Source organism: Nannobrachium achirus, assembly GCF_963921795.1.
Source record: "Nannobrachium achirus genome assembly, chromosome: 4".
NCBI lineage: Eukaryota > Metazoa > Chordata > Actinopteri > Myctophiformes > Myctophidae > Nannobrachium > Nannobrachium achirus.
This window is the reverse complement of record NC_137813.1, coordinates 29,050,477-29,070,588: the sequence shown is the minus strand read 5'-3', so window position 1 is coordinate 29,070,588 and position 20,112 is coordinate 29,050,477. Positions and strand designations below refer to the sequence as shown.

The 20,112-nt window shown below is 42.5% G+C and overlaps 2 protein-coding genes across 2 annotated transcripts; both read left to right on the top strand.

Annotated features, from left to right (window-relative positions):
- Positions 1–1,379: 1,379 nt before the first annotated feature.
- Positions 1,380–4,050, top strand: LOC308284081 (ferritin, middle subunit). The gene is made up of 4 exons (XM_080724620.1): positions 1,380–1,699; positions 2,381–2,527; positions 3,153–3,278; positions 3,560–4,050. Exons 1-4 carry the CDS (start codon positions 1,598–1,600, stop codon positions 3,713–3,715), a joined length of 531 nt encoding a protein of 176 aa, XP_080580746.1. The 5' UTR covers positions 1,380–1,597; the 3' UTR covers positions 3,716–4,050.
- A 7,623-nt stretch (positions 4,051–11,673) lies between these two features.
- syt5a (synaptotagmin Va) lies at positions 11,674–18,481 on the top strand (the record flags this gene model as incomplete). Its single annotated transcript, XM_080724308.1, has 8 exons — positions 11,674–11,833; positions 13,444–13,619; positions 13,845–13,931; positions 14,530–14,697; positions 16,308–16,475; positions 17,223–17,340; positions 17,572–17,705; positions 18,272–18,481. The coding sequence occupies 8 exons, from the start codon at positions 11,674–11,676 to the stop codon at positions 18,479–18,481; spliced, it is 1,221 nt and encodes a 406-aa protein (XP_080580434.1).
- Positions 18,482–20,112: the final 1,631 nt, after the last annotated feature.

Sequence of the window (20,112 nt, the reverse complement as noted above, 5' to 3'; positions counted from 1 at the left end):
GACATTGCAGACATTCCATTCCCCACACACATTGTCCAACATTAGGTCTATTAATGTAATCATCAGTATGGCCCTGTATCATATACCTTTCTGTGGGGCCCATAATTCACATCAACAGCACTGTTCATCATGAATCCCAGATGTATATTTCAGAAAATATTTTAATTACAGGTTAGCGTTTATAAGCTCACACGCTTTTAAACATAGTCGTTGTTATGGACAATAGATCTGAAGGAACAATATGAAGGGCTGTTTTCCCAGTCTCCCTGTAGTCTTGCAACATTATTGTGTTTTGTGTGTACATAAAACATCCCTGTAATCATACCCACAAATACTTATGGTAACAGCCTCATCATTTGATATCATGCTTTATCCCTTGGTTTCAACCATATTAATCGATTAAAGCTTTTGTATGTTGTGATTTAAGGTTGGCTCCAATGACAAGGGCTTGGTTCTAGTTAGCCTGGTTTCTATTACATAACTAAATTAGGTTACTAGGTTAGTAAGCTTGTTATGAATGTCAGTTTAATATCCCTGCCCCCCAATCTTGTTGAAAATGATGCAGCTGTAGTATACTTCATATTCTTAGTTTTTCTTCTAGTGCTAAATATGGGTAAAGCTGGGTGTGCTGTGGGAAAATGGTTGGTCAGACAGACACAGTCATATGGTATTGAGTAATACCATAGAAACCACTGGCTAGAAACAGCTTATCAGCAGTTTACAGAGGTGTGAGGTTTTGCAGGTAGAAAGACCTTGCATTTATAGCCTGCAAGAATGGCCCTGAGAGGCCAGTGCTGTTGCTCTGCGGAATCTGTCAAATGAACAAGGTTAAAAGAAGAAGAAGAAAACAAATATGGAAAAGTGGAAGCTGTAAGGCAATTGATGTAGCCTAGGGGAAGAAAGAAAAAAAGATATGACTGAACTTTTCCAGTTTTCTAGAATTTTCTGATGAGTTCTAGAAAGCCAGTAGCCATACACTTTATCCTATGTATGTAGGATATGTATGTACATGTGTGTAAAAAAAAAAATAACCATCGCCATAATGTTTTAGCTGTTGTTATTTGTTTGTGTGATCCAACTGTGCCACTGCCTACATAAGCTTTATACCTCTAAATTGCAATGTGCACCATTTATTTATTTTTTTGCCAATGATGTAAAATTGAGCGAATGTGAAAATGATAACTAATCAAACTGAAAACATGTAACATTGCAACATATTCACGAGGGCAGACTCAGTGATTGGCCACTTTACACAAACAGCCCGCCTACTTCCTGCCTAACTCGTGATATGTTTGGCTCATGATTTGTGTGAATTTTGTGCAGCGTCATGTCAGTCACTGGGTGCGTTGTGGGGCTTCCAGTATAAATACAGCCAGCGACGCCGTTTAGCTTCACAACGACGGGGAGAAATTCAAGGAGTTCTTGCTTCAACAGTGTTTGAACGGAACTTCTATCTTCATCCCACTGAATCAACCTGCATTCCGGATTTGTTTGAAAACATCTACAAGACCAGAGACCATCGCCAAAAGCTGTATTTAAGCTATATTTTTCTACAATCTTAATTTTGATAAGAAAACCATCGAAAACGCCAGCCAAAATGGACTCCCAAGTGCGTCAGAACTACCACCAGAACAGCGAGGCCGCCATCAACCGTATGGTCAACATGGAGCTTTATGCCTCCTACTCCTACACCTCAATGGTAAGAAATGAATAATAATGTAAATGTATTACTTTTTGATATAATTTAAACGTGAATGATCTTGCGAAAGTCTCAAGTGCGTTTATCTGCGGACAGCCAAGCCTAAGTGCACATATTTATCCCAAACAGAAAAGACCGATGATGTAATATTTTAATGACGTTTTACATCAAATTATTAAATGTCTTGGTTGGTCGTCCACTCGCCAGTGACGCCAATTTGTTGTTGACAATGAAACTGCAGCGGCGTAGTAGCGTAGCCTAGTGTAGACACTAGACTAGACAGCCATGAACCCACACCCTGTTGTTGTGTTAGCCATAAATCATAACTCTTGTAGAGCGCTTTTATTTTGCTTTTATTTTGGGACGTTTCTTGGAGAGAGAACGTCCCAAAATAAAAGCCCTCTACAAGAGTTATGATTTATGGCTACCTGTTGTGTCATGCATTCATACATGATGTTGTTTAGTGCTTGACTAAGAATAAAGCTACTAGATTTTAGTCAGACAAAATGACCCGTGTTTTGACCACTGCTCAAGGTTGTAACCACTATTTGTGTCACAGCTGCCTTTTGTCAAAATGACTGTTATTGTTTCTTAATCATTGTTTTTGTGCTCTTCCCTCCTTTATCCCCATCTTCCTGCCTCGTGTCTTTCCTTCCTGGTGCCCTCTCATGTGTTTCTCAGGCCATGTATTTCTCCCGTGACGATGTGGCCCTGCCAGGATTTTCCAAATTCTTCAAGGAGAACAGCCATGAGGAGAGGGAGCACGCTGAGAAACTCTTGTCCTACCAGAACAAGAGAGGAGGACGCATCTTCCTTCAGGACATCAAGGTCAGTATCCTTAATGCACCCTGCACATGTGTGTTGAGCCTTTAAGGACTGCTTTATAAGCTATTTATGCAAAACATGAAAATTGTGTATACTTGGGTGCAGAGCTTATATAAAAGGGTTATGTGGACATATTGGCCCACATAACCGGTATATTGAAAATGCTGACACTGATGTTAATACCTGTTATCTCGGTTGAAAATAAACCTGTACTTGACCTCTGGGAACTTGTAACAGCTGGTGTACTTACGTTGGAGCTAATGTGTCAATTTTTAAATGAGCTCATTAGAAATTGCTATTTTACCGGCAGTTTTTAAGTATATCAACCTATCATCAACCGTGGTTAACCTTACTTTCAGTGTGAAGTCACAGCACAAATCATAGGATAACTCAAATCATAAGATAAGGTAGCATTTGACTATCTTGAGTTCTCTGTAAACTAGACTCAACACTTTGGGAACACACATGACACTGCAGCTAACACGACGACATTAATTTATAAAATGTCCTTGGGAAGCTGACCATACACGCCCAATAGAAAATATGGTTGTGTTGCAAACGTGACTTTCTTAATGCAACGTGTTTTTTATTTATTCCACTATACTTATACTTGCATTTTGTTTTACAGAAGCCTGAGCGTGATGAGTGGGGCAGTGGACTGGAGGCAATGCAGTGTGCCATACAACTGGAGAAGAACGTAAACCAGGCTCTGCTGGAACTGCACAAACTAGCTTCTGAACAAGGAGACCCACATGTAAGTAGATTCAGTGAAGTTTGACCATCCTAGTATACAATCACTTTGACATCGCTTAAAAAGCCATGGTGTCCAACTCGAAAGAACTGTTTACATTTAGCCGTTTTTGTTTACCTGATTATGTCACTTCTACCAATTAAAATGTATTAAAGTCTCAATTACTACATGTCTCAAAACACTTTGCATAGAGCAGAGACCAGATTCCCCCCAGGCTTCTTTTTGGAGTAGATGTCAAGGGAAAATATTAGCTAACCGTTCCATGTCTGCTTGTCTCCCGTCAGCTCTGTGACTTCCTGGAGACCCACTACCTGAACGAGCAGGTGGAGGCCATCAAGAAACTTGGCGACTACATCACCAACCTCACCCGTATGGACGCCCACAACAACAAGATGGCAGAGTACCTGTTCGACAAGCACACACTGGGAGAAAAGAGCTAAACCCAGAGGGCCAGTAATCATGCTCCAATGCTCCAGGGAGGGGAAGAAATATACATGTAGGCTTCAACTTGTCCCAAACAAGATGTTACCCAACCTCTGGCCTCAACCTTGCATACACTGATATTCCCTGATGTTTTTACTCCATTATGTGTACATGTGTTCTCTCATGATGCTTTGCATTGTTCAGGCAATGTCATTGTGGTTAAAAAATATTGTGGGAAGAAGTTGTAAGGGGGTTCTGTTGCTTTGCTTTGGATCATCCAAGTCTCTTATAATTTAAGAGGTTGTGAATTAATTAGTTTCTGAACAATCTGAATAAACTTTTTGTGCTGGAATCTTATGTCTGTCTGACATTTCTTATAGAAATGACCACAGTGCTGTAGTTTTAAGTTAATATTAACAGGTTTTGTTTGCACCATGACACACTTGTCTATATAAAATGTAATCTTCATTTGAAATGTACACCAAGAAGCTTATCTCACCAGTTAAATGCTCAGTGTTTCACAATCGTCTATTATGGCAGCAGAAATTTGCAGGAAATGGAATATTGACAGACGCATATGTATTCATGAAAAAACAATGTACCAAACTTTTCATTTACTTTAATTTGGAAGATTACCTTGATCAGGTTAAGCTGCACCCAGGTACAATGTCTGGACTGTAACATCCGATCTGGATTGGAATGCATCCTACTATTTACAAAGTTTGAGCCCATTCTCAGTATTCTAAAGCTGTGTTCCAAACATGAAGGAGGCGTGTCTGAGGCCTGTCCTGGACAGGTGTCACCGGACGTCTAAACCAACAACGGACCAAGACTTGGCCGTGTCCGTGGTAGATCTTAGATTGTTTTTACACTATTTCAATCTTAAGACCCAGTTACTGAATGTCAGTCTACCGGTTTTCTTCAGAATATGTATGACACTAAGTATGGCACATTAGGAGTACACTAGTGGTTCTCAAACCCTACAGGTCCATTTGTACACTTATGGTTACCGACCTGTTATGGTCATTTAGGGCTAGTGTTTGCTTACTCAAGTTTTTATGTCCACCACAAGCCAGTGTAGTGCTGACCCCTGCTGTAAGCTGTTAGTCACTGAATGAGCAACCAGCAGCATAGTTTTTTGGAAGGGGAGGAGAGGAGAAGACCAGGGGTGTCGTACCAAATTCTGTGCCCTGGGTACAAGGATTCACTGCGGGCCCCCGTTGAATGTTCTTCATATATAGGGGGAGCCGGTTTAACCCATTTAGACCAGGAACGAATTACTATTTTGTGCTTTAACTATTGAAAAATAGCAGATATACAAGCTGTGCAGCACCGAGTGCCGTGCTGCGAGCTTGCAGAGCTGCTATTTTTGAAAAGTCTTTGAATTTTTCAAATCCTTCAGTTTTTTGTACAACCCATGTTTCTACTGTATGTCAGTGGTGCTCAAACCTTTTCATGTGAAGGAGCCTTAACATTATATGTATTTGGCCACGGACCCCCATCTCAAAATATTTAGTTTGAGGCCCTTCCAGGGACCCCCCAGAAGCAAAATTTGAGTTACAAATGTTCGCTTAAAAAATACATATACCATGGATGCAGACAGGTGGTGTGGATGGAGTTACACTCTACCCTGCTGCCTGGATGAAGTGGGTCTATACACAAAACCACTCACTGCTTGAGTAAAAGTACCAATACCACCATGTAGAAACACTCAAAATACTTTACTTTTACTTTATTATGGATCCCCATTATATTAGCACTTGCCTGTTAAAGCATGGCTATTCTTCCTGGGGTCTGTCACATCACACATACAGTATCATACACAACAACATACAGCTATGACAGACAGACACGTTCACTTACAGAAGTTAAGAAGTGCATTTTTGTAAATTCATCCACAATATTGTTCATTTCGTGTTAAAATGTACTTGAGTAAAAGTACAAAACTACTGTATGTTGTGAGCTTGTAGATCATGCTATTTTCAAACGTATATTATTAGGGCCCTGCAGGGCAACCACACTAATAAACTCTCCCATGCCATGGGCAAACACAACCTGTGGCATAGCAATCAAGCTTTTCCAATATTGGTTGCGTTTACTTTCCAATACAAACCACCACAAGGTGGAGACAGAGATCAATTATGAGAGTTAGATCCCTGAAGCGAGCACAAGACATGGCATTCTTCGTTCGCAGCACACTATCCTACATGAGAACATGACATTGCACTTTATCTCACAAAGTGTGTTAATAAACGACTATGAATTACCCTCAAAGTTGGTCTCCAAATTATAGGCCTAAATTGTGTGACTACAGAGTGACAAGTAGGTATAGCCTACAACAAAAGGTGTTTCGTGGAACAAACACGTTGTAGCTTACAAATAGGACTGGACTGCAGCCGATAAAGGACAAGATGACATCAAAAGGTAGTTTCGTTAATTAATGATGGTCAGACAGACATTGTCCAAGCCAAGGTGCTGAGATAAAATACCACATGGCAAAATGTCTCAGTCGCTGTCCAGGGTGCTGATGGCAAAATCCCGTGACTCACGTAGGCTACTGTAGGCCTATTCGAGAAGAACTCTAGCACAGTAAGGGGGATCAGTGAGTAGGTGGATTGTGAGTAGTTGGCATATGGGATCTTCCAGAGATTAACAGCAGGGAGGGGGAGAGAGAAGTAGGCTAGTGCTTGTTGTGCGCAACTCCAACTCCTCTGTGGATGTGTCCAGAATATAGTTTATATGGGAAAATAAATAATAATAAAAAGCAGAACCGAAGACAGAAGAGACCGTAAAGGGTGAGTTAGTTTGTGGTTGTTTTGAACTGAGTCGGTAGCCTATTTTTTTATCTATTAAGTTTCAATGTGTTTTTAGATTTCAGTCTGTCGTGCGTGCACTTAACGGCAAATCCCTTAATGAACAGACACGGAAGGAAGGTGCGAACGAAGAGAAGTTTGCCAACACAACAATTAAAACAATTAAAAATAAAACAGGCTTCTGTAGTAGCCATAAATCATAACTCTTGTAGAGTACTTTTATTTTGGGACGTTATGACGTCCCAAAATAAAAGCACTCTACAAGAGTTATAATTTAGGCTATATCTGAATAAATTCACTTTATTGAGAGAAGAAATTCCCCAATTAAACGAAGGCCTATAGACTAAATGGGGATTCATAAGCAGAAACGTGTGCATGTCCAAAGGTGACTATAAACCCAGTTAGGTGATATTGTAGGCTTTTTCTTTTTTCTTTATTTCATTTTTATGTAAATAGGACTCTGAAGATCTGTGATTGCAACGTCGTGGTGCATGGGGCCAATATGATTTGGGTTCTTTTTTAAATTTAATTTTAGATGGCCGTCTTGTAGTTCTGTTCACACTAAGCCGTCAGGTGAGTTCAACCCCAACAACTACATCCTGTTCACTTACAATCTGTGAGTGCAGAACAACATGCATAACAGATTTGAGGGGTGGGAGGAGTAGCCTACTCATATTCTTTTTTTTTTTTTACTTGAAGGACGAATTCACCACTTTTCAACCTATCTTCATATAATTGGTCCTCACTAATGTTCATGATAAAATAGCATAATCTTTTTCTACTTGGTCTGTGTCTCAGAGGAGGGCTGTGGGCACTGGGCAGGTCAGAAACCCATCATCTTATCCAAGCTACTATAAAATGCAGGCTTTCTATTCCTGAAAAGTTGCAATGTTAAAGTGGAAGCCAATGTTCTCGCGATAATACAATATTAATATAAAAATAAATAAAAATCTAAATATTTTTTCAAAAATATTGTTTAAAAAAGGAATCTGTCAAACGATGATGGGTTTCTGAACTTCCCACAGCCCTCCTAAGAGACTTGGACCGAGTAGATTTTTTTTTTGCTATTTTAGTTTAGTTTAGGACAGTGAGGACCTACTATATGAAGATAGGTTGAAAAGTGGCAAAGACGTCCTTTAAGACTAGTAAAAGTGAGGGGGGCACGGTGGCGCAGTAGCGCCAGTGCCGGATTAACCCTTCATGGTGCCCGGACCTAGTTTGGTGTGTTTTTTTAGAGTTGTGCATAGGCCTACTAGTATCCACAAAACGTTTGCTAAAAAGCCTCACAGCTAGAAGGTCCTGGGTTCGATTCCCGATGGGGATGCTGGGGGGCGCTGGGGGTGTTTCCTCTCCTCCGCGTCATCAGTGCCTATACCTAGGTGGGGTTGGCAAAAGGGCCTTTCTGTATAGAGTTTGCATGTTCTCCCATGTCTCCTAGGGTAGGTACCCTCACAAAAAAACATGCAGTAATCCTGGTCTCTATAGTGCCTCCCCCTGGCCATAGAGGGGAAAGGAACTGGTTGGAATAACGTGTTCCTTCCACACGCTACGTCCAGCCGGGCAAACTCCCCCTGTCAGGTAAAAAGAAGTGGCTTGGACTCCTCATGCAGAAGGAAGCATGAGGTCAGTCCGTTGTCTCCCTAGGTTGGTAGAGGGGCATGGGGTGCCCAGGATTACATGAAACTGCGTTCAAACTTGCATAGTTCAAGCGGCGTGCGATTACATACAAAGTGAAGTGAATGCAAAGACGAGACAACACGTGAACGGGCGCAGCGTGAACGATCCGAACGGGGCGGCGCGAACGGTCGCCTCGGCATCTTCGCCCCACAGCCAATCAATGTTGATGTTGTCCGGAGACACGGAAATGTTTTTGGTGTTTGGTGTTGAGTTTCCTTTTTTCCGGGTGTTTCGCCTTGATTCCAACAGGAGCGACTAGAATAGAAGAAATAGCTTCAGGTTTGAAAGCAGCTACAGATTGACACCGGGTGAAAAAATGGTTTACAAAAATCGTGGGATAAAAAAAAAAAAAGAAGTCGCACCATGTCTTGGTCATCTGGCCAGTGATGTATATCGGACCAGTTACCCATTTATGGAGACCCCTGCATGGTACCCATACTGTAGTGTACAGTATATGGAGATCCATGTACTGTATATGGAGATATGCTGTGAGACCCCAATCATGCTTACTCAGTTATTCGTTATGTGAAAGTCCTATGACGTCTTTGACATCTGACATCATTCCTTTTATGCCCATATATGGAGATCCCTGTCTGTAGAACCAGCCACACAGATATGGGCTGTATTGGCCATCTGTCTTGGCCATATATGGATTCTGTCAGTGTGGTATGTGGCCGATGTGGCCTCCATATATGGGAATTCCCATATGAAGTCCTGTTAGATATGGGCTTAATATTGATGATATACATATGGGCATAAAAGGGATTAAGTTAGTGTGGTTCCCCTGACATCACAGTGATGTCAGAGCGTGATGTCAGAACAAAAACCCATAGACCGTAAAAAAGCATACACAGACAGACATCCGGACGGACGGAGGCATGATGTGCCACTTTACTAAACTGCGACCTTCGGTTGCAATTAACTAATTTAGCTGGGAAACCCCTAACGGACCCCGGGTTCCCACTTTTAGAATCTCTGGTTTAGGTGATATTCAGGTGTTGAGAGAGAGAGAGAGAGAGAGAGAGAGAGAGAGAGAGAGAGAGAGAGAGAGAAAGAGAAAGAGAGGGAGAAATAACACAGAGCTATTAATAAACTGGATAGTTATAGATTCAGTATAGTGTGTGTGTGTGTGTGTGTGTGTGTGTGTGTGTGTGTGTGTGTGTGTGTGTGTGTGTGGGGGGGGGGGGTATTTAGATGAGCTTAGCTTTGACATAGAGGAAAGGAGTGAAAGGTCACACTACTGATTGAATACTGCCAACACACAAACATAAACACACACAAACGCACAGACGCTCGCGTGCGTGCATGCATATGTGCGTGCGTGCGTGCGTGCGTGTGCATGACCAAAGACAATGCAAGAGAAATACTATGGAGAAATACACAATACAAGTACAAGAGAGGTTCTATCTGGTAGAGACAGACAGCGACAGGGAAACAGACAAGACAAGACATCAACAGAAGACTAGAGCAGAGCAGTGGCCATGTGCATGCATGGTTAATAGGCTTCTGACATCACTAGGCAGTAGGCAAGGGCAAAGGTGTCTGTGTCTGTGTGTGTGTGCGTGCGTGCGTGCGTGCGTGCGTGCATGCATGTGCACACGCGCACACATGTGAGCGGGTGTGTGTGTGTGTCTCCATTATATCTCTCTCTAATATCAGGTATAATCTCCATTATACCTGATATTATTGAAGGTCAGTGACACACAGGAGGAGGTGGACGCAGAGACCAGGGGAGGGGTGAGGTAGAGCGAGCGACCGCGATGAGGAGGAAAGTTGAGTGGAATATGGAAGGAGGGAGGTTTTTGTGGGGGTCATAGGTTGGACGGGAGAGAGGACACAGGAGAGAGGAGAGATGGGAGTACTGTATATACCATATTCACACAGCGGCCATCTTGCCATTAAGACAATGAATTGCCACCCTAGTTGCCACCTTATATGCAGGTGAATATGGTCAATGGGAGAACAGAACATGAGGAGGGAGGGGAGAAAGGGGAGGAGCCTTCTGTGGCAAGCTGCCCTCTATTTGGTTAATCCGGGGATTATCTGGATTACCTTTGGCAATTAAACGTGTTACATCTCTACAGTGAGTGTCAGAGAGAACCCCCATGGGGTGTATAGATTGACTGTACACATTTGACTTTACTATAGTCGAGATTAACACTTAAAAAAAAAGGGTTTTTGGCTTTTCTTTATTGATAGTTTTCGTGATCACTGACAGGAAAGAGGGAGAGAAACGAGATGAACACATTTTAAGACATTGTTTTCAAGTCAAATGTTTTCATGCACGGGTTAGGCTCAGTTAAAGGTCTGGGCCTTGAAATGAAAAGTAATGAAAGAGGGACATCAAAAGGATTGTATGTATGTCACATAATCAATAATCATGGATGTATCTGGTTAGGGTGATTATATCCACAGTCCACACAGGTCACAGACAATCACTGAGAGACACTCCTACAGAGGAAAAGGGGTCCACTGTTGAAAAAGGTGTTGGCATCATTGCTGTAAGACACCCTTGAGTCTTGATGAAGTATTTTAGACATCTAAGCTAAGATTAGACGTGATTAGACATCTAATACACGTATAATTATAGACCGTCTACATGTAGCCATTGAAATAACGTCTAATCAACGTCTAGTCTTAGCTTAGACGTCTAAAAAACGATCAAATCTAGACGTATATTAGACATATTTTAGCTAGACGTCCAATAGTCAACTATTTGTCAGAGGGGAGAGACCGAAATGTCAGTCAATTTGAATAACATTGACCCTGCTGAGCAGAGTGTGGGATCTTTGTTCACATTCTTTTCACGAATGCTTCATAAATTACACAGCAGAAATGATTATTAGAATGGGTACATTATTGAATGGGTATTATTGTGTATCATTATTTTATGCTGTAACTATTGAAAAATAGCAGATATACAAGCTCACAGCGCGGCACTCGGTGCGCGAGCTTGTCGATCTGCTATTTTCGAAAAAATCGTGAAAATTAGAATTTTGACCCGATTCTATAAGTGTCTTTTGAATCCTTCTAAGATTTTTTGAAAAAACCTATGTTTCTATGTCAGCAATCTGGCTAGCCATCGTCAAAGAAAAGGTCCTTTTCACTTAACTGGAGCTTAGTCTGTTCTTGAGAGACTGCTATGTCAGTGGTTCTCAAACCTTTTCATGTCAAGGACCCCCAAACTGATATTTATTTGGCCACGGAGCCCCATCTCAAAATATCTAGTTCCAGGGACCACCCAGAAGCAAAATTTGAGTTACAAACGTTCGCTTTGAAAATACATATATTCAACGATTTGCACACATTTTCACGACTTTAAAAAAAATAGCAGATCTACAAGCTCGCAGCTGTGAGCTTGTATATCTGCTATTTTTCACTGGTTAAAGCATTCAATAATTCTAGGCCTGAATGGGTTATATAACAATGATGGATGGATGTCTGACAGTCTTCCGTCTCCTCCTCTTTGTGGTCCCAGAGCAGCGATGCCATTGGTCGGCACGGCGCGGCTCCGCAGGGCGGCGGAGGAGGAGGGGGAAAAGGAGGCCCCCCCGCCTCCCCCCAAAATGAACCACCACCAGTACACACACATGAAGAACAAGTTCTTTGACGAGTTAACACACCTGCCAAGTGAGTGCACGCGCAGTCGCGCACGCATGCACATACACACGCACGTATGCACAGTCACACACTCATGTAAACAGCAGCCAGTGGGGTGGAGTAAGTAAAGTTGTTGAAAATGGAATTAAAGTACAAATACTCAAATGCATTTGGGTCCCCATCTGGAATCAATGGGGGTAAATTTACTATGTATTTTTTTGTCTTAGGATTGCGACAAATACAAGAAAATATTATTGAACTCAAGTCTCCATGGCATGAGTAATCAATAAAAAAAAGGTCATTTTGGGGGTGAACTACTCCTTTAAAGGGCCAGTTCACCTCTGGGGCAACCAGATCGTATTTTATTGTTGTTTGGGACACGATCAACACAATCCTGAGTTATTTTTTGTGTTCAATCTGTGTTTTGAGATATTTTAGTATTTCAGCATGAATGATGATGCATTTTGCATCATATGAGTCATCATGCTGCAACATATGATGCAAAATGCATTGATGTGTTGATCATGTCCCAAACAACAATAAAATAAGATCTGGTTGCCCCAGAGGTGAACTACTCCTTTAAGTATTAGTTACTTTACACTACTGACTACTGTTAACACCGCGGCAATGGCGGTGGCGCCCTCTACAGGGGAGCGCTCAGGAAAACGGTCTATACTGACAGTACTAGACAACAACAAGTATGGTGATTTTATGAATGCCATTTCTTTTTATATTTTTGTCTAGCTAAAGCCGAAAATAGTCGATCCACAAGTTCACAACGATTCGCTCATCGCACTGCAACACGTTGTGAGCGTGTAGATCAGCTATTATATACCGGTAGCTATTATATGACTAAATCTTAATCTTAAATCTCTGGTGAGGAATGTCTATTCCTCAAATTATACTACACAAATATAATAATACTAGTACACAGATGCATTGCGCACACACACACACACACACACACACACACACACACACACACACACACACACACACACACACACACACACACACACACACACACACACACACACACACACACACACACACACTCACTGAATCCACAAAATGAGGGTAATCACACATGCATGACTGAAGGGGCGTGGCAACGCATGCCGCGGCATAAAACACATCAAGCTCCACCCTTCACTTGCATAGAATGGAATGCGCTGTACTTGTTAAAAGTACACATACGCATGCATGCGCATTTGCGCCACCAACATACTCATAGACAGCACCTATATCATTAAATATCCATTCTTCCAATACATAATGTTGTCATTTCATTATCTTATTTGTTTTCATCATTACCAACTTCTCGTTTCTTAATTTCCCCCCGTCATCTTTGCCACCTGTCTTTTGCACTCATCAAGATCATAAACTCAGAAGTAAGTTCTTCTCATTCTATATCTCCCAAAGCCTCCACTTAAAGCTATACTACTATATATATATTATATATATATATAGGTCTATATATATATATATATATATATATATATATATATATAGGTCTATATATAATACTACTATATCTAAGCTTGTAGCTCTGTCGTTTCCTCAACAGTATCGCACAACAAAAGTGGTTAAAATGAGTTCTGCTTCTGCAGCTCTAAATGACCGTGTATGTATTGTGTGTGCGTCTCCCCCCCCAGTGCCCATGTGGGCTATAGGGGCCATCGTAGTGGTGGTCCTGGCCCTGGTGGCCTGCATGGGCTTCTGTATCTATAAGAAGTGCATCAACAAGAGCAAGAAACCCAAGAAGACCCGCGAGAGGAAGGGAGGAAAGGGGCGCAGGAAGAAGGACAAGGAAGAAGGTGAAGGGGAAAAGGTGAGACAAAGAAGAAGTCACCAGCACACAAAGAAATCCTTTTCACATGGTTTATTTTGCTCTCTGGACAGATAACAACGTAACTCAGCGTTGTGATGAGAAAAAGGTGAACAAGGGGCCAAAGGAGAGAGAAGAACAGGTGTTTGTTTAGAGATGCTACTGGTCTCACTTTATGGTTCATTTATTTATATTTTAAACCGATTTTTTTTTATCATTTGTTACTAGGAAGGTGAGGAAGGCAAGGAGGAAGAAGAGAAGGAGCAGTTGGGCAAACTGGAATACACTCTGGACTATAACTTCACTGACAATCAGGTGCTGCACGCACACGCACACACACACAGTTGTATACACCCCAGCATTCGTATACTCTGGGAAAACCTTCGCTGAAAATAGCCATTTTATCTAATGTCGAGCAAAAACAGAAAACTCACTAGTATAGAGCAGTGTTTCTCAACCTGTGGGTAACTCACTAGTATAGAGCAGTGTTTCTCAACCTGTGGGTCGGGGGTCCCCAAATTATTTTCGGTGGTCCCCAGATGATTAACTTAACATGCAAGTTAACATTGTTTTCTCACTCAAGTGTATAGAGGGTATCTGCACATTTCTAAGTGACGCATTGTGATGTGCTCACAATGCATAGCAACGTGAGGCGTTGTGAGCATGTACAGTAGATCTGCTGTTTTCACAATAGAAGCGTGTTATACAAAATGGTACGCCTCAACTCTTAGTGCTCGCAGGGTGGGGGTCCCCTGTTAAAATATGATTATTTGGGGGTCGCGGCCTGAAAAGGTTGAGAACCACTACTGCTAGTATAGAGCCCTGAGTCGACTCTGCTAGACAGCGTATGAGGTTCACATAAACCTCTGTGCCTCCTGATCCGTCTGTCCAACGTCTCCCTCTGTCTCTCCAGCTGGTGGTGGGCATCCTCCAGGCAGAGAACCTGCCGGCCATGGACATGGGTGGTACCTCTGACCCCTACGTCAAAGTCTACATGCTGCCTGAGAAGAAGAAGAAGTTTGAGACCAAGATCCAGCGCAAGAACCTGAACCCTGTCTGGAACGAGACCTTCAACTTTAAGGTCTGTTATTATTTAAGCCATGACTAAACCCACTGAGCACGCCGTCTAAAAGTGGTCTAATAGATTTGAAAGTTTTTTAGTTGTCTAAACTTAGACTAGACGACTAATAGACTTCTAATAGTCGTCTAAATATAGACCGTCTGTCTAAATATAGACCGTCTACATTTAGACGACTATTAGAAGTCTATTAGTCGTCTAGTCTAAGTTTAGACAACTAAAAAACGTTCAAATCTATACGTCTATTAGACCACTTTTAGACGGCGTGCTCAGTGGGAAGCCACCTCTCCACTGCAAGGTGGAACTGAACCTATTATTTTGGTTCTGGTTTTGTTTCCATTGCACACGGCCCGGTTTCAGACGAGGTTCCTGGAACTTGTTTTCGGTCCTGCTCCTGAGGCAGAACTAGAAAGATGCAATTTGAAATTGCGAGTGTGGTTGTGACGATTGCTGACTATATTTTATACAGTCATGTGAAGCTCGACCAATATTGATTCCCTATTGATTCCCACTCCCATTGATTCCCTATTGAATCCCTATCCCTGCCATTTCCAATGGCAGCGGAAAAGTTACCCTAGAAGTCTATAAACTCTATAAACAGTTACCCTAGAAGTCTATAAAGTTTCCCTAGGACTATAATGTGTTGCCCGGTTGTTGGGCAACAACACTAACTAAACTTGAGTTCTGGGAACCTATGAGCGGGGCCAGCAGCGCTGCTGCTCTTTTTTGGGACCTTCCCACTCCCAGTTAGTTCTGGTTATTTGGAAACGTAAGCAGAAATTATTATGGTCATGTGAAAACCGTCACACCTTGTCTGTATCTTGTCCGTAACTTGTCTGTAAAGCCTGTATCATAGTCGGGTCCGCGGTGGAAGGCTTTACACCGCGGTGTAGTCTTTTCGAGTCTTTTTGAGTCATGAAACTACAACGTTACATCTTTCCTCACGGTGGAGAGCTTTCCACCGTGAGTCCCAACACATCTCTCTGTTTTTACTATCAGACAGACAGGCTCTACACCCCGTTCACTGATTGGTCGACCTGAACCGGTCTAGACGGGGTAAAGGACTTCACCGTGGGCCGTGACTATGATGGCCTGCACTTATTTTCTGACTTGAGGTGGAAAGCTTTCCACCTCAAATTTGCGGTGGATAGGTCTCCACCGTAGACTCTGATACGGGCTTAACGCCTCAATGTCTATAGCTGCTGACCTGTTGTGGCGTCACATCGTTGTGACATGACTTGTATGCCCATTGTATGCCCATATATGGAGATCCCTGATGTCATCAATATTAAGCCCATAGCTTGGAATGCCCATGTATGGACATATTGTGTGAGTCTCATGTGGTCTATAACATAAGACATCTATGATGTCGGACGTCGGTCATATCCATATTTGGGAAAATATTTTGTCCACATTTTGTCCAACTTAAACCAACCGCAACTCGAATCATTAATTCCCTCCTGTGCGAATTCCATCCTGTGCAACCTCGGGCGAGGTGGCTTTTTGCCCTTAGGCATCTTACTGGTGATAATAATGCCGGCATTCGTCATTACATCTTTACATTCTTCGCTGCCTGCTTGTCCTTATTAATTGGTCTCTCTCTCTCTATCCAGATGGCCTTCAACGAGCTGGCAGGTAAGACTCTGGTGTTGCAGGTGTTCGACTTTGACCGTTTCGGTAAACACGACGTCATCGGCGAGATCAAGATCCCCATGAACAGCATCGACCTGGGTCAGCCCATCCATGAATGGAGGGATCTGGATGGAGGAGAGAAAGAGGAGGTACGGAGGGCAAGAGCCAAGACCCATTAAGACCGGGGAAGCATCTGTGTCATTTTAGATTTGAGCTAAAAAGCATTGCTATATACTTTGGCTATTCAAAGCAGAGAGCAGATATACAAATTATCTGCTATTTTTTACAAATCGTGACAATTTGTGCAAATTTTTATTTTCTTTTGAAGCGATTTTTTTTTACTCCAATCTATGCATGAAATGGTCATAATGGCGATATATTTAACAATATATGCCAGAAAAGTTACGCACACACACACGCACGCACGCACGCACGCACGCACGCACGCACGCACGCACGCACGCACGCACACACACACACACACACACACACACACACACACACACACACACACACACACACACACACACACAAATCTGACTGGACTTCTCTTAGGAATTAACTTAGGAAGACATTTAAGAGGAAAAGTTAAGAACTTATTGGTGAATCAGGCCCATTCTCGTTTTACATTTAAAACTAAGTATGTATCATTCTGGAATAATGTATTGGTATTCATCATTTATTCTGATCTTGCACATTATAAGTTGCTTGTGAATTGTGAATATCAGATTTTCAAGTGAAGTAATGCGCTATCCCATGTATGACTTACTAAAGATACAAGGTGTGAGTCAGATAGTCTGTCTTTTTTGCCTTCCAGTCTGGGTCTGCAGTGTTTGTCTCTCATTCACTCTGTCTGTCTGTCTGTCTCTCTCTCTCTGTCCTTCTGTCCCTAACAGCAAGAGAAGTTAGGGGACATCTGTATTTCTCTGCGTTACGTTCCGACGGCTGGTAAACTGACCATCAACATCATGGAGGCCAAGAACCTCAAAAAGATGGATGTCGGAGGACTGTCAGGTTAGAAGTTTAGAATGCCACACACGCACGCACGCACGCACGCGCACACACACACACACACACACACACACACACACACACACACACACACACACACACACACACACACAGACACTCTTTAATTGGCATGCATATTCATAGATAGCTTCATTTAATTACTTCCACTCTTTCTCTCTGTCTCCCTCCTTCCCTCTGCCCCTGCTCTCTCTTTCTCTCTGTCTTTGTCTCCAGATCCCTTTGTTAAGGTGGTGTTGCAGCACAACAATAAGCGTCTTAAGAAGAAGAAGACAACCGTCAAGCCCAACACTCTGAACCCGTACTTCAACGAGAGCTTCAGCTTCGAGATCCCCTTCTCCCAGATCCAGGTAAACCTCAGCCAGCCAGGGGTCTATGGTAGTGTGACCCTTGATCCTTGCGAATGGAAATGCCAGCTTCCGTTACTTGGATTTCGGGACTCTGACTCTGGGTTCCAAACTCTGGGTAGGTCGGACCCCAGGGGGGTCCACAAATTATTTTGGGGGTCCCCAGATGATTAATTTAATGTGCATAAGTTGTTTTCTCACTCAACAGTAACAAATTAAACATTGGCCAAACTGTCATATTAGAGGCAGAAATGTTGTGAAAATAGCAGATCTACATGCTCATAACACCTCGCGTTGCAAGGCGTTGTGAGCATGTAGATCTGCTATAGAACCATCTTATACAAAATGTAATGCCTTAACTCTTAGTGCTCGTCAGGATGGAGGGGTCCCCAGTTAAAATATGATTATTTTGGGGGTCGCGGCCTGAAAAGGTTGAGAACCACTGCTATACAGCATTAGGAGATTGTGGAATAGTTGTCTGGCTACACGAGACTAGCAAGTGACACCCTTTGCGCGATGGCGTATAAATGAAAGCTGCAGTGATTCTCTCTCTCTCTCTCCCCATGCAGAAGGTGCAGGTGTTGATCACCGTGTACGACTACGACAAGCTGGGCAGTAACGACGCCATCGGCAAGTGTTGGATCGGCTACGGCGCCTCAGGTGTCGGCCTCCGCCATTGGTCAGACATGCTGGCCAATCCAAGGCGTCCAGTTGCCCAGTGGCACGTGCTGTGTCCAGAGGAGGAAGTGGATGCAGCCCTGAAGGCTCCTATCCGCTAAACAAATACACACACGCAGGGGCGTCACACCAAATTCTGGGCCCTGGGTACAAGGATTCACTGCGGGCCCCCTCATGAATGTTAACTATTGAAAAATAGCAGATATACAAGCTCACAGCGCGGCACCGAGTGCCGCGCTGCGAGCTTGTAGATCTGCTATTTTTGAAAAATCGTGAAAATGTGTGCAAGAAACCTATGTCATGGACCCCCAAGATGATATGTATTTGGCCACGGACCCCGATCTCAAAATATTTCGTTCCAGGGACCCCCAGAAGCAAAATTTGAGTTAGAAATGTTCGCTTAAAAAATACATATATTCAAAGATTTTCACACATTTTCACAACTTTTCAAAAATAGCAGATCTACAAGCTCGCAGCGCGGCAGTGAGCTTGTATATCTGCTATTTTTCAATAGATAAAGTTATTAGGGCCCCTCCACTTGGGGCCCCAGTAACTCAGTCCCACTTTCCTACCCCTTGTGACGCCCCTGCGCACACGCATGCACACACGAGCAGCGACCTTTTTGTCTGTGAGTGTTTTCTTTTTTATTTCTCTGTTACAGTTCAATGTTAATCTCTGTATCCTGATTATTTTATTTCCCCCAATGGAATAGCTTTAGTTGAGTGTTGTTGTACTGGTTATCTGTTGTTGATGCTGATTGAATGGGGAGCAGTCTGTGGGGCCTCACGGTCTGCGATTGTAAATATCTAAATAGCTATAAAAAATAAAATGGTTCAAAAATCCAACTCATTCATTTATTCTTACAGTTACGTGTGTGTGTGTGTGTGTAAATGGAAAGCTGTATAGGCTATTTATACTCTCACATACAAAGATTCTGGATTAACAGTGTGCTGTGTCTAGTCTTTGTGTCACGCACCAAGACCTCCTCTGCCAATCCTGTGGACCAGTAATTACAGTAAGCCTGATTTATCACACCCTGAGAATATCATCGACATAGAGGAGCGTAAAGTAAGCATTAGAGAAGGGAGAGCAGAGGACTGCCAGGACAGTGAGCTCCACTATGAGGGAGCCCAATACACCCCTGTAGTTCATGTAGACTGGATCATGGTCAGTATGGTCAGTATCCTGTCATTATCATATCAGTATCATGTCAGTATCATGTCAGTATCATAGTCAGGATTATGTCAGTAACATGGTCAGGATCAGGTCAGTATCTTGTCAGGATCATGTTCAGTCTGGCCACTAGTCATTAGGTAATGAGTTCTGGCGGCCATATTGGTGGCTGCATCTGGTTCAGGGGCAATTCAATTTCATAAACAATAGAACTATGTTTCCAAAATGTGTTAACCTTTACTTGACTACATTAAATGTGAATTATTGTGTTCATTTTCAATACAATATATATATTTTTTGGGACTCCAACTTAGAGTTAACTGATGGTAATTTCAAAGATTCAGTCACATTCCTTGAGCCCTAAAACCTAGGGTTAGACACCAAAACCTAGCCTGGGATTTAATAGCCAGACTGATAAGGTTGATTCACTCACACGTGGTGGATCTGTCTGGCAAATGCCAGGCTAACCAAAACCACCTTTCTACGTTGAAGCTCCCGTTAGCCATCCAGCCTTTCTGGAAGTGACATTTTCCTAGATTTTAGTATACTATTTAGCATG

Bases quoted from the DNA above. Each gene is read 5' to 3' on its own strand.
- LOC308284081 (XM_080724620.1), top strand. From the start codon at position 1,598: ATGGACTCCCAAGTGCGTCAGAACTACCACCAGAACAGCGAGGCCGCC. The intron at 1,700-2,380 runs GTAAGAAATGAA...TGTGTTTCTCAG, and splicing joins CCTACTCCTACACCTCAATG to GCCATGTATTTCTCCCGTGA. The intron at 3,279-3,559 runs GTAAGTAGATTC...GTCTCCCGTCAG, and splicing joins CTGAACAAGGAGACCCACAT to CTCTGTGACTTCCTGGAGAC.